At 29.0% G+C, this 15951-nt stretch overlaps 1 protein-coding gene across 1 annotated transcript; it reads right to left on the minus strand.

Moving 5' to 3' along the window:
* Positions 1 to 8141: 8141 nt before the first annotated feature.
* Positions 8142 to 15554, minus strand: RpL23 (ribosomal protein L23). The gene is made up of 5 exons (XM_016063048.4): positions 15493 to 15554; positions 15162 to 15245; positions 11889 to 12017; positions 10707 to 10820; positions 8142 to 8281 (listed from the first exon to the last, which is right to left on the minus strand). The coding sequence occupies exons 1-5, from the start codon at positions 15503 to 15505 to the stop codon at positions 8199 to 8201; spliced, it is 423 nt and encodes a 140-aa protein (XP_015918534.1). The 5' UTR covers positions 15506 to 15554; the 3' UTR covers positions 8142 to 8198.
* Positions 15555 to 15951: the final 397 nt, after the last annotated feature.

Raw genomic sequence — 15951 nt, forward strand, 5'->3', positions numbered from 1 at the left:
TGTTTATGAAGTGATATTGAGAATGTATTGTTTTCGTGTGTATTTACTTTTGAGTGTATTTTTAATTATTTTCAGAGTTGTAATTTTTCTTTTTCGTATTTTCATTTGTGTGTGTGTGTTTTTTTTTTTTTAAATATGGTTATATCCTATTATATTTGAGATTAAAATTTTGATTATATTGTTAGTCAAAATTGTCACTTATAAAATTTTAGCAAGCAGTTTTCCTTATACAGATTTTACAAAATATGATTAATACTTTTAGATAAATTTTTTTATTACTGTTTATATCATTCTTTTAAATTATAATCCAACATTATTTTAAAATTAAATGTGTATGATAAGTTAAAATCACACATCCTATAATCAACTGTATACAAATGAAACTTAATAAATGTTAAATAAGCTTATTCAGTCTTTCACTGAGTTGCATAAAATAGTTGTCTTAAATTAAACTGGTATAATAAATTATAGAAAATAACTTGTTGAGGCTTAAATAGTGATTTCGAAAATAAACTATTTTTCAAATTTAATGAAGGAAATTTTTCAAAGGGTATAATAAATTCAAATTTATACTGCATATAGCTGTATTAGCCTTAAGAATAGTATGCAGCATAAATTTGAAGTTAGAAATTGCTCATTGCAGTTTATTAATAATAAAATGGTTTTTCAAATTATTATTTCATGCAATGCACTTAGTGTACTCATTAATTTTGCTGTAAAATTTCTATTATTTGCACAAAATGTAAGGATCTAAATTAATGTATTTAAATCTTGTAAATCTAAAATCCCAGATTTTCCTCTGACACTAAATATTTGGAATTAGTGTTATAAATATCTCTAATTCTTATTGTGTGCATTTGAGGAGAACTCCAGACGCTAAAAGGCTAGGTCTGTCTGCTGCTATTGTAACAAGCGAGACCATATTTCTGTATAGAAGCATGGAATTTATCTGTCGACACTTTGTATTACAAAATTGGAATTCATTTAAATGCTATAAGTGTTTGAAATAGGTTTTTAAGTATTTCATGTAATACATTCCATGCACAGTTATTAAATTTACCTGAAGGATTCCTACTGTTAAGAATAATAAAATAATAAGAGGACATCTTGAAATTCTCTATTAAGCTTTATTTTTCAAAGTATTAAAAAATTATCATCACTTTCTCTCCCATTAAATGTCTATTTTACTCTTTGACAAATTTTTTTTTAATTTTTAATATTTAGTGTTTTGAATTTTTCATAAAATTTTCAATTTGGTACTTACACTGCATAAAATTTTAATTAATGTTAAACATTTACTACTTTGTTTAATAGCTAGTTGAAAGTGTTAATGGATCAATACAAAACTTTTAAAAATGATCAAAATAGAAAGCTGAGAGTTTAGGATTAGTTACAGTGACAGACTATTTCCGATAGTATATTTTGTTTTGTTTCAATGCTGTATGGAAATAATATTAGTGGTGCATGAAGGATTAGAATTAATACAGTTTATTGTCTGAGTAAAGAAGTGTTACAGCCTCAACAATTTATTTTATTACTTCCTTTTTTTTCTCCTTCCAATCTATTCTGTACAAGCATGCAATTATGAAATCATTTTTGATATTTCTTAAAATAATTATCAAAATACATATTATGTTTAATTGTATCATTGAAAAAAAATCTTTTTTCATGCATGGTTATGTTTGAAGCGCTTACAGGAAATATGTTAAATGACATTTTTCTGAACTTGGAAACATGATTAAGTTCATTGTATTATTTGGCTTATTTAATTAGAAAAAAGAAATATTTATGTAATTTATATTTGAGCATATAACTATTGAACATTAATTTATTTTTTCAAAGCCTCAAAAAAAGCATTTTGCAAGCAATATTCTGAATTTGAAAATTGGATATAGTTTGGTTTATTAGTTTACTTTCTTAGTGTTAAGATTTAACTTATTTAAGAACTTGTCTTTCAAATCCTTAGATTTTTAAGTGAAAAGGCATTTTTTCAAACTTGTTAAGCTTCGTGGTGTATATTCTTCTGAATTTAAATTTGATATTATCAGCAGCATTATTTTGCTTATTTGTGTTTGAAACATTTAACTTAATAACCTGTTTGGCATGGAAAAAGTTTAGTAAACAATTTTCTAAAATGAATAAGCAAGATACAGTCGCTAAGTTTAAATGTTCAGAATAATTAACTTATTTAAAATCATGTTAAGTATAGAATGTTAAATTGTTATTCCAAATCCTTAAATAAGACAGCTTTTAAGGGGGACAAAAATTACCGAACATTTTTCTTATGTTCTATTTTCTGAACTGTATTATTATTTAGCTAATTTGAATATTAGAAATGTTTATTCGAGAACACACAAAGTATAGAACATCTATTTAATCTACCAAATAAAGTAATTCTTTTTTTTTTATGGAAAATTGAATTTTTTATATAATTTTCTGATATTTCTATAAACTTTCTCAAATTAATTTATCATAGTATCCCATTCAACATACAAGAAAATGTCAATATTTAAAATTTTAGTATATTTGTTTTCTGCTTCATTTACAGTTTTAGTGTGAAAAATGGTTGAAGGCAAATTATTGAAACTATTAATTTAAAAAATTACATGATAAAAATAAAGTAAATATATTTAAATAAAGACTTTCACTAGTTTTGTATTTCACTAAGAACAATATTCAAAAGAAAAAAAAGTTTTGTAAATGAAACAAAAATTGGCCTCAAAGCTTCATGAAATTTTTAATGATAAGTTAAGAATTTTAATGGAAATTCATACTCATTTTAACTTGACATGTTATTATACATCACCCAAAACGAGGTTAAATGGAGAAATAGCTTTAGTAGTGTGATTTGAGCAGAGTAAACAAACTTGAAATAATGGCTGTTTCATAACAAATAAACAGGGAAGACTGCAATTTTTTTGTTGACTCACAATACAAGTTACATTTGACTCCTAACAAATTTTATTTCTTCTCATGCTAATTAAGTACTCACCTCTTTTTACTAATGAGGTAATTTAAAATGTGTATATTCCTTGCTTAATGTATATTTGGTTTTCTGGTTTATGAAAGTTATGTAAATACACGTGGTTTTTTAATTAATTCTGATGGCTTTTATAATTGTTTATTCTGAAATTTTCTATAGCTTTTAATTGTATATATACTGCAATATCTTGATTCCTTCCTACTTTTTAGAAATTAGACTTTCATAGTTGTAAAGTAATGCAGCTTTAAAATTTCAGCAAATTTCTTTCTTCTGAATAATTTGTAGTGATGTAGTTTTAACTTTTAGGAGACTAGTGCAATTATGCCGTGCACAGTAGGGCATTTTTTCCCCTCAAATTAAGTGGATAGATTTTTTTAAAAAAAAAAATAAAAACGAATGCTTGCTTAAATATTTGTTTATTTTTATGTTAATTCCCTGCAAGTTTTCTGTCTAGATAAATATTGCAATTAATTAGATTTAACAGTTTCAATAATTTTAAATAAAAGTGTTGTGAATTAATTAAGTTAGCAACTTGTTAATAGTAATTCGTTTTTGTCAGAGTATAATAAAATATGATTCATAATATAGAATAAGATAATTTTGAATTAATTAGTGTAATTGAGCAATTTAAAAATTTAGGATCATTTATTGAATTTAAATTCCCCATAACGTCAGCTTATTTATAAATTATTTCTCCATTCAGGAATTTCCATTTTAAATAAATTATTTTCTTCACAATCCTGCCTAGACTTTTATTAAAATGTAACAATGAATGTGATATGGTAACGACATAATATAGGTATTATCACAAAAACTTGACAATCTTGTATCTATGCAAATCAAATTATATTTGACTCTAAGAGTTAACATAATGTAATATTAAATGCCACAGTTTATTATTATTCTAATTTTTATCTATATGGTATTTATTTTTTTTTATTTAAAATGCAAACTTGATGACAGATTGTCTTTTAATGTAGCAATTTTTTTTAAAATAGCAGTTGAGCATCACATATTTTCTTTATTTATATTAAATAAATTTAAAATCTAAGTATCAAAAGCAAATATTGATCACCACTTCATTTATTGATAAGAACTGAACTAAAATGAGAAAAAATGATACTCAATTCTTAACTCTCAATATATAATATCATTATTTGAATGCATTAAAATTTATTATGAAGTAAAGTGAGTAGGCAGCAAATTTATTTCACTCAATTTTACATAATTGGTACAGCAATATAAATGGAGTATATTGGATCACTTAACCTACTAAAGGTGCCATGACAAAATATTCTTGTGACTTGTTAACTCGAAGAAAGGAGCTTTTTTGGAAGAGGGAACACCTCTAGCACTATTTCTAAAAGGTACATATTTGAATTGTTTAAAAAGAAAAGAACTAAAATGACTAGCTGACATATGCTGTTTGATCTTATAATTTATTTTTCCTTTTTTGTCCTACTGTGCCAAGCAATATGAAAGTGTTTAAATAATTTCCTCAAGCGGGTAGTTATTATTAATCACCAATGATAACCTCACCTTAGACTGATAAGTTTATTTGAATCAATTGAGCATCACTTAACTTGGCAGTATTGTAGCTGTTGATTTTAAATAATTATGGTCAAAAATATGCATTACAGAGACAAATTGCAGATGAAGGTTTAGAACGTAATTTTAGTTTTTAAGACCAAAGTAATATTTACAGCAATTTCCATTTTAAATATTTGCAATTATAGAAAAGTAAAATCTAAAATAAAAATTTTCTTGATGTTAAAACATTAATCTACTTATTTTGTGAACTGAAATATTATTAAAACACTTTGTTTAATGATAGAAACTGAACTGGAATTTCAATTATTGGTGATAAAGTATATTAATTTTTGTATTTTATGTATATGTAAATTAGTCCTAATCATTAAAGTGAGAACAATTTATCACTTACTACAAAATTAATGTGTTAGAGTTATTAACATTTTTCTGTTCTTAATTTCAACTAATACAAAGACCATACATACAGATGCTATTTGAATATTATTTAACACTGCCAAGTTAAGTTAATGCCTGGTGTAGTAAAGAAAAAATCAGAGCTTAACTGTATTTGAATATGCAATTCATGAAATATGCCATTCAACTTGAATGTAAAACTGATGAGATTTTTATACCGTCATGGTTCCAAATAATTCATATATGAATTTCATCTAAATGCTCATCTTACATGTCTTTTTCCTTTCACAAATTTTGCCAAAATAAAATTTAAATAACTACTTTGATTCATTATTTTTTAACATACATTTTATTTACAGAAGAAGACGTTAACGCAAAATTAAATCAAGTATGTGATGTCAGAGAAGTATATGTGTTAGAATAGAAATCTGTTCTCAATCTCCCACAATTTCTGATCTTTAAAGCTAGGAGGTTGTCCCATAAAGAGATGTTTTTTTTTCCGCCAGAGATGAATAACCATACTTGTTGCGGCAAATATTAACATTTTAGTAGTAGTCAGAAAAACTACATCCTTAGTTTAAAATATAGCCACTTCTACACTGATTTTCAGGGTGCATAGTTGTTAAAATCAATCCTGATCACCTTATACCTATCTACCACTGTTGTATATATTTTTATTTACTTAGTTTCCCCTCATTAAAAATAATCTAGGTATGAGATTTTTGTTTAGCACAATGTCCTGATCTATATTGTAAAACCCACAGCCTACTTTAGGAGCACTCAACCTTCCCCCAAGAGCCACTTGCACAGTACATTAAATAACAAAGGGCCATACGCAAGATTGGACATCATTGAGGGTAAATACTGTTTGTCTAAGATAGAAATGAAATGAGGTATGATAATTTCAAGTAGGGGTACTGGTTTCAGCGAAAGAAGAGACCTTGTTCATCGAAGCTACTCTCCCTAAAATGCCCTCTTGTTTCAACAGCACCAGACTACCGCAGACTTAAGTAGCAGTCAGAGTACCTATCTTAGACAAACAGTACATTATTTCTTTTTCAGGGCTCAAAGTTGTCCTTAATTATTATAAATGTTCTGAAATTAATGCAATATCCAAATTTTTGTTGGAAGTTAATTAGCAAGAATAAGCATTTATATAAAAAGAATTTACTAAATTTCAGTTTTGTTACATGCCATGAAATAAGAGTATATAACAAAAAGCCCATAAGCAGAATATTTTCAAATGTTCTGCAACAGGACTTATTAATTTATACAAATGTTCTGCATGCATTTCATTGCGAAAAAAAGTCAACTTTACGTTAAAATACTATATTTTCACTTATTAGGATTATACACAGATACACTGCATTATTTTTTAAACCAAGGCAAACATTCTTGATTTGTTATTTTTTCAATCACTTTTGAAGTACAACTTTTGTTAATGACGAAGATGATAAATTATAAATAAAATACCTATGATATGAAGATCCGAACATTAAAATAAGGGCTGCCTTAAAAATCTTTCGAAGGGACAAGTGCCCAAATGGTGCACCATTTGCAAACACAAACATTCGCTGGCTGTTGTTCCAACAACTTCTTCATCTCCATCGAAAGCATTTGGTCTTTCAGAAACAATTCTGTCAATCGTTGATCCCCACGATTCTCAAATTGCTTTTGAAATGGGAATGGAAAATATAAAAGTCATAAACTTTATGAAATTGGAAATCTCGGAATTTAATTCTTTAACAGCTTGATTTAGAAGCTTTCTTGATAAAATAGGTGATCGATTTCTCCTGCTGTCTGCTAAACACTGATACACCCATTTTATAAAAATGTTATAGCCAAAAGCTTATTCTTTAATTTCCTCCTCAGAATGGCAAAGATACGGGAGAGGGAGAATACTGATAAATGTGCTGAAATTTGTGCAGGGTGTCAAATGTTCCTCTTTTAAAGCAACATCACTCCAGGAAAACAGCAAGTGGTCAAAGCTAAAGAGAATTCCATGCAAGATACAAATTGTTCTGCAGGATTTCGTTTGTTCTGCGACGTACGTCACAGCTCATCTCTCTCCAATCACTCTTTACTGCTTTTCAGAATCTACACAAAAATTCCCCCCTTTTTATCAAAAATTTATCTGCATGTATATAAATATAGGGAAGAGAGATTTGTCGTTTTCCGCATAAGTTTACACAAATACAAAAGTTGTACCAAAAAACGCTCACAGGAAACACATTGCACCAGCCGACAAAAAAATAATTAGTTTGATTACAGTGAAACGGGCACGAAATTCTATACAAAAAAAAGGTCAATTGGAAACATGTGTTGCAATAACATCGCAGTTAAATGGAACAATTGCAAAAAAAAGTGTAATTTACAACGAAATCAATGTAAATAAAGTACACCACAAAGTAAGTATTGAAATGAGTTATTTGAAATTCGCATGCTATATTAAAAATAGAAACTTTTAAAACTACAAGGGAGCAAAGAGCAATAACTGCGTGAAAAAAACTTTTACGATGAAATAGGGGCCAAGTGTATATTCGAGCGTGATTCAAAACTTTGTACCATAATAAAAATACAGAATTTTTAAAATACCAAAAAGGGTAGCAATCAAGTCTTCAAAAACTAAAACAGTTAAAATAAGTTCTTGTAGCTTCATGTGACAAAGCAACCAGAGACCCTCCCCCTTTCCCCCCCCTCATGTTTGACAGTACTGAAATCTCTTTCCACCTCTCATAGAAAAAGTATAATCGATTTGTTCATATAGTTTTTAAAAACAGACTGTGTTAAACTCATGACGCAAGCCAATAGCAGTCTTCAACTTTCCCCCTTCCTTTCTAATAATATCACCACTTAGTTAAAAAAAAATTGTCCCCATGAACCAATGAAATTAAAAAAATTGGAAATTTGAGACTAGTTCTTCATTGCTTACATTAAAATAAATCCAACATATCATTAGAAAGTAAAACATGTCACTTTATTTATGAATCTAACCAGGTCAACCTGCTACCCAACCATTGTTCTCTAGATCAGCTAATACTTCAGTCTAGGATTGGAATCCTATACTTCTCACTTAGGATTTACTTGTAGTATTATAATTTAAGGGTAACAAATCTAGTCCTCATAACTTTATTATGCCAAATTCTTACGCGTGCAGGGTTAAATCCCCTCCCATAAAATGAATGTGTCAAAATGTCAAAGTAAAACTAATGTATCCCATTCATAAGTTTTATTCATGGACAGGCTTTTTTTATGATTTTTTCTACAAGTATTATGCTATGCTACTGGCATTTGAAGCTATCCTTGGCCACAAATCTGCACACTCTTTAGCAACAGGACCTGTTATAGCTGAACCTATAATGAGAAATGATACACATTAGTACACACAAGTAACCCTTTAAAGTACTTCTCAAAAACGAAGATTTGTAATAAAAACGATTGTACATCTTTACACGTTTGAACATGTATCAATAATTATTTAGCACTGACTGCAATTTTTTTAAAAAATTATATCATTTTACATTACAGGTTTAAGATGTTATGACACAAAAAGAATTGGTTTGCTTTGAATAATTTAATAGGATGTGAAAGAGGTAGCAAACCACTTTATCAAACAAGGAACTTTATTTTATGACTACTTACGTTCTATTCCGTAGCCTTGTAATTTTGAACCAATCCAGAAGACAAGGAAACTCCTGGATCATTACCCCCAGAGGTATTAATTTGTTGCGGGAACATGGAGGACTTTGAGACTCGACAGATTTAACGTGCATCAGTCACCATTTACTACACGGGGAGTCTTCGGCCGGCGAGGATCGAACCCACGACCTCTTGGATATGGGCCCAGCGCTGGACATTGAAATTAATTATCAACTAACTCACTAAATTAGATTGAATTTAACACTACTCATGTAAAGTATAAAAAGTATTATCAAACAAAGTAACATCGTCGAACGCTTAAAGAAACAACTCAAATTCGAAAGTTGGTATTAAATTTTATAAAAACATCGGGGAAAATAGAAACAAAACGAGCAAAAAGCCGAACATGATTGAACACGTCAAATAGCGCATGTAATTAAAAAAAAAACCACTTAATACAGGGATGAGAGTAGTCAGAAAGTAAAAAAGAGGAAAAAAAAAAAAAAAAAAAAACGGAAAATATATATATATAAACAAAAATTTGACAAAAAAGTTCGATTTTTAAACTTGTAAACCATGTGAATATAAATCCCGATACGAGACTTTTAAATCACGTAAATATGAAACTCTACATCGAATTTAAAAAAATGCGAAAACACAAATCATGATTTTTAAATTTTTTGATCACGATGCATAATTTTCACGATGCGATATCACGATGCGATATTACAACCACAAAAACGAATCATGATATTGGATTTTAAGCTCACGTGAATACGAATTGCTACATAGGGCTTTAAAAGCTCGTAAGTACAAATTGCGATATTGATTTTTTAAATCTCGTAAGTAAGAATCGCACTGTACAATATTTAAATCGCCTGAATAAGAATCGCAACGTTCAACTTTTAAATCAGGTAAATACGAAAATCGAGATTTGATAATAAAATCGAGATTTTAAAAATGCATAAATACAAAACACGATATTGGATTTTTAAATGTCGTAAGTAAGAATCATAATATACGATATTTAAATAGCGTAAATAAGAATCGCAATGTGCAACTTTTAAATCAGGTAAATACGAAAATCAATGATTGATATTAAAATCGCGTGAATAAAAATCGAGATCTGAATTACGAAAATACGAGCTATCCAGCCGACGGATAAAAAATACGGAAAATCTTATTTTCTGTGCGTGAAATCGGAGAAAATAGCTAAAATAAGTAAAAATGCAGAAGTTTCTGTTTATCCTTGAAAATCGTAAATAAATATAATTATTTTACTTCAATGACTGAATTTAAAAAAAAAACGGGATATTTATTTTAAAAAAAACGAAACTTTTAGAGAATCGGAGATTTTGATAAAATGGCTGAAATTCGAGAGACAAAAAAATCTCATCCCTGTATAAAGGTCAACCAGTTTTATCCCAAGGAAATGATTTTTAGAGAAACTTCAGAGGGAGGAAAAGGGACTTCAACAATTTCTCTCCGCGGAAAATTAAATTCCTCATAAAACATTTTAACTTGGGCTAAAAAAAATTTCAGCGGAAATTAGCGGGAAAAATGGAAAAATCTGAAAAAAAAAAAAAAAAAAAAAAAAGCGGAAATCCGCGAATCCGCTGAAGAATCTCATCCCTGTTAATAGCACCTAAAAATGAATAACCCCTGAAAAAAGTCATAATCAAAGGCCATGAAACTGCAATAGAAATGTCACAAATCAAACACATCAAAAAGTGGCAACGCAAGTGTTTGATCTCTGTACTACGATGGAAACGTACTCAACCGAGTCCAATATGAATAAATAAATAATAATAAAAAAACACTGTATCACAAGGTTCATAGGGAGGATAAATTTTTCTGAATTACTTCCTGTATTATATTTATTTTTAACACTAAACCCCCTTTATTTTACATGATTTGAATTACAAAATTGATGTCTTCACTTGTGACTATTTTATGCAATACACTCGAACTTTTGACAGAACAATTCAACATGAAAAAACATTGGAATTGAAACAATGGCCGGATATATAATCAGTTTGATTTTTCTTTTTTTGATAAAATATTTTTAGCAAATTCTTTAAAGCACTTAGTCTAGTTTACAGGACTTCAGTATACAAAGGTGTAGCACTTTTCAACTTACCTTTCATTTCCCCTTTGTTATTTACTATAACACCTGCATTATCTTCAAAATATAAGAACACACCATCCTTCCTCCTATAAGGTTTCCGCTGGCGAATAACCACAGCAGGCATTACTACAAAAGTCAGGATTAAAACCACAATTTGTTACATAGGAACTGACACAAAATATAAGCTATTTGGAACATAATGACACAATTTATTTTTTAAAAAACTAGACACAAAATGCATGCACTTTTGGTTTTTAGAAGCAACCATGGAAATAGTAGTTTATAGTCCCTTTCAGCGTTTCGGCAAAACATGAAACTAGCAATAATTTCCACATCAGAAAATTTTTTGAATGTTTTAATATAGCATTTTATGTGATTTATCCCATAAGCAGAATATTTTCGAATGTTCTGCAACAGGACTTATTAATTATACAAATGTTACGCAAGCATTTCACGGCGTCAAAAAAAGTCAACTTTACGTTAAAATACTATATTTTCATTAATTAAAATGCAGGATCATACACAGATATGCTACATTATTTTTTAAACCAAAGCAAACTTTTCAAATATCATTTAAAAAAAACTTGACTATCTGTATCTTCAATAAGTAACAGCCTTTTTGCAGGAAAACGCTGTCACTTATTCAAGATACAAATTGTTCTGCAGGACCTCGTTTGTTCTGCGACGTGCGCCACAGTTTTAGGCACTTTCTGCTTCTGGGTGATTTATGATGAAAACGTCACCAATTTGTCAAACTTGCGGGAATGGGAATTGCAAGTACGATTTTTAAATACCTTAAAAACGAATTGCAACACTTTACTTTTAAATCAGTTGAATACAAAAATAGATGATTGATATTAAAATCTTCTGAATAAGAATCACGATTTTAGCACATTTCAACGTAGTTACTAATATGTCAAGGCAACTAAGTACCCGCCAAAGCTCCATGTATCATTCAGGGAGAAAATGTTTTTTAAGTCCGACTTCCGTTCGGGCGGATTGGGTTTCTCTAATCCGCCTCCTTAAATCAGGGATGAAAGTGGTGGCTGGCTACCCTGCTGAAAAACCAATAAAAATTCATAAACCCTGCAATAAGCTGGAAAATGCAGCAGAGCACGCAGCTATGCATATAGAAAGCAATAATAAAACAAAGACTATTTAAAAAAAAAAAAAAGGAGACTAAACAATACAAACCCTTTTTTCTTAATTCTGGCTTTCCCTTTTTGACTGTTGCTACAATCATATCACCACATCCTGCAGCAGGCAATCTGTTTAATCTACCTTTGATTCCATTTACAGCAATGATATACAGGTTCTTGGCTCCTACGAAGAAAAAAAAAAGTGAATCATATGATACATTCTGCACATTATTATCTTTAATAGAGGCTATTTAAAGCAGTCAGTCAAATTGGGGGCCAACCAAAGAGCTTTGACTGTGCAATGATCATTTTACTGAACAGGCTTTCGAACCATCTCCATAGTTAGATAATATAGACACAGAAACTTGAGGTTACTTTACTACTTATAAAATTTAAAAAAAAAAAAAGCAAACAACTGGAGACTACTATCGCTTTACAACAAAAATAAACTATTACCAGGGGTCTGTCCAGACATTTTGTGAAGGGTCCGTTTTTGTAAAATTGTGAAAAAAAATTACTCGTAATTTGTGAATAACTTAATAAAATAACTGTGAACAACTTAATAAATAAATAATAATGTGGAAATAATTGTGAATAACTTAATAAATAAAATTACTCGTAATTGTAAAGGGTGAACAAGCGTTAAGTCACATTTTTTCAACCAGGGTCCGCTTTTGTGAATTTGTGCAAATAGGGTCCGTAATTGCAAAAAATACTTTTTCAATGAGTTTTTAAATTGTAAAGACATAAAAGATTATGCTCAACACTGCAAAATTATAATTAAAAAAATTAATTTTTAAAAAATAAACAGCAATTGCAGCTACTAAATTAGCGATGCAACATACAAATATTTGGTATTTAGCCTATACTGCTCAACGCAGAATATTAATTTCAGACGATAAAGGAAGAAGCGTCTGCCGCAGACAAAATTTAGTTCATTTACATCTGTCTTTCTCTCCCCCCCACTTCCTGGGAAGGGTTTATTGATTAACAAAACAATAATGAAGATAAACAAATTTGTGAAGGTACGATTAAGAGATAAAATTATTTTGTGAAGGGTCCGTTTTTAAGTTAAAATATTTTGTGAAGAGTTCGTTCTTATGAAAAGATATTTTGTGAAGGGTCCGTTAATGGACTCAAAATTTCTTCTAAACAGACCCCTGATTACAGTGACAGTAGGAAATCTTTCAATGCAGTTTTGTCTGTTGTCAAAAATCAAACACAGTGGCCCAAAGTTTGACACGAAAAGAGTTAAATATGGATATTGTGGAAAAATATTACGGGAGTAAAATGATCATTATTTAATTTATAAATTTTTCTCTAATGTATCATAATTATTCATAAAAATCATTTGGTCTTGAAGAGACCAGTTTTCTTTCAATTATAATTTTTTTTAAAACTGGAAACCAGTCTGCCAGTACTTAAATAAAGTAAAACACTTGATAAATGATAGTTGGTCAAATCATAAAATGGCATTTAACTAAATATGGACATCCAAGATCAATAGTAAACAAACTATATTACATACCAACTACTACTTAGTTCACATTCCGATGCAAAAACACTTAAGTGTCAGTATGCTTATTATTCTTGTTGCATTTCAAAAAAATTAGCACACTGTCCCTTTTTCACAAAAACATCGAGAGAAAACTTAATAAAGTCAAATACTAATAATTCTTATCTCTTAAAGAAATCAATATATCACAGTTCAAAAATCAAAGAGAGAAAACAAATTTCCCTCCATGAATTCAAAATGTATTTTGATGTAGCACCAATGCGGCAACAATACACTAAAAAGAATGCACTGCTGTTTGAATGATGCCTGAATTTATTCTGTCATAACTGAATTGCACCAAAAAGTACATCAGATTAGATTTAGCTTTAAATTGTAAATAATAAATATAAATAAAATTTATCAGACCTCATTCTGATTCTAATTATAGCTACATAAAATTATATACTACATAAAAATATTGCCTAATAATCTGAAAATGTATATTTACAAGTATAAAAAACCTCAACAAATGGAAATATATTAACAGTGCTTTTGTTCTAATAACCTAATAATCATCTGAAAACTTTATAGTTTTATCTTGAGCAGTTGCTTTATTCAGTTACATGTTTTTAGTTTGCATTTAAGCAATAAGAATTGTATATCCTTTGAAAAATCACACTTCAATTTTTTGCACTTTGCAAGTCATTGGAAAAAAAAATTCACAACAATAACTGAAAAAAGGTGATAAAACCATGCACATTTATCTAGAATCAGATGCTTCAAAGAGGGGCTAATTAAATGCAGGTTGTGAGATTAACAGGTTGAAACAATTTTGTATTAAACAAAGCAATATTTAAAAAAATTATGGCAACTTTGTATTGCTTGAAAATACAATGAAAAACGATAGAATTGTTACTAATTGGAATAGAACTTTGTTACTAATTGGAATATGAAGATAGAGGAAGAAAGACACAGAATAAATGTCTCACTAACAAGATTTTGCATAAAGTATTGAAATTTACACTTTAGATTTCTGAAACTCCAAATATGTCAGAAGATAAACAATAAATTTGTAGAAGTAATTCACGCCTGATATAATAATAAAATTCTAGGATCATCACTTCTAAACAACCTTTAAATTGATTCCTTAGACAAACTTATCGTATTCTTAAATATAAAAATATCTTTTAATAATTAAATTATTTCATTTTTAAGTGTTGAAAAAAGTAATTGGTATAGCCTTAAGTATCAACAAAGCACAACTGATGTTGATGTATGAATGATGCTTTAAAACTTGTACTTTGCAAGTCATCGTTTCCACAATTATGCACAATTACACAGATGTATCAAGAACAATTATAATGATTTTAATATACAATATCTGACCAAATGTCACGATTCGTTATTTTGTGTCTGTATTCAGTAGCCAGTACTAAAATCCCATACGTCAATTAAATCCCTTAAGCCAAACTCTGCTATGAAAGATTCATTCTTAAAGATTGAGCGAATCACAATTCTTAAGTGTCTCATATCTTCAATTTATAGTGACATCGTGATCAAAGCAGCAAAAGCAAAGTTCATATTAAGGAGAAAATATATCTGATTTAAAATACATCACTTCACAAGTTACATAAATAATATCTGAACACAAACTTATGAAATAGAATCGGTGAACTATTCCGAATCTCAAAATTAGGAATCTTTAGAAAAAATTTCGAAAGTAACGCATCAAAACAATACTTCTAGATATTAAGATTACAGTGCAGAAGAATAGATATGTAGACGAATATAAAACCATTAATAAATATGAAATATCCAGTTCAACAAGTTTACCTGTGTTATCTGCACAATTAATTACAGCTCCTACTGGTAAACCAAGGGATATACGAAATTTAGCCCCAGAAGTACCACCACGACCTGAAATATAATTTAAATAATGAGAAACGAAAAGGTTTTAAAATAATAGCGAAACGCCATGTATAAAGCCACAATATAGGAAAGAATTAAGCAGGAATTTTAGCTTAGTTTTATAATTATAAATGTATCCTATATAAAAGGTAAATATAATCATATTTCATTTTATTAAAACATAATATATAAATCAGAATACATAAATTACAATATATAGATGATATAGTATTAGATTAATAAGATTGTTACGTACCTCTCTTAGACATATTTACACGATTTTTGTGAGTTTTACAGCAACAAATGCGGGGATGGGAAAATATACACAGTATGGAGGACAGCACCGTTGCCAACGAAAGTTTTCTAAAACAAAAATTTATGAAATATTACTCTTCTAATGCATGCGCGGTGGCCGAAGAGTAAAAAAAGAGTAATTCTCACTACTAAGAATAATTTCCTCAGAAACGGTAGTGAGTTTTCGAGGAACCATTCTTAATGCATGTTCGATCACTGTTCGATGCTGACCGTCGTATTAATTTATCTCTTTCGGTAGGTTATGTGTGCAATATTCTTTCCTCACCAATGAAAAAAATGTGAGTTGTCGGAGAATTTTTAACTGTGACTTTCAAAACATCATTTAGACTTCATTTTTAGGATTCTCCTTATGAACGTTTTAACTTACTTTGATAACATATTTTAAAATATGAAAAAAGCT

This window comes from Parasteatoda tepidariorum, chromosome 9 (genome assembly GCF_982258835.1).
Source record: "Parasteatoda tepidariorum strain Cologne lab strain chromosome 9, Ptep-v5.0, whole genome shotgun sequence".
Taxonomy (NCBI): domain Eukaryota; kingdom Metazoa; phylum Arthropoda; class Arachnida; order Araneae; family Theridiidae; genus Parasteatoda; species Parasteatoda tepidariorum.

Coding starts and splice junctions, on each gene's coding strand:
- RpL23 (XM_016063048.4), bottom strand. Junction 10,821..11,888: donor GCCAGAATTAAGAAAAAAGG/GTTTGTATTGTT, acceptor TGACTTTTGTAG/TAATGCCTGCTGTGGTTATT. Junction 8,282..10,706: donor TAACAAAGGGGAAATGAAAG/GTAAGTTGAAAA, acceptor TTCTCATTATAG/GTTCAGCTATAACAGGTCCT.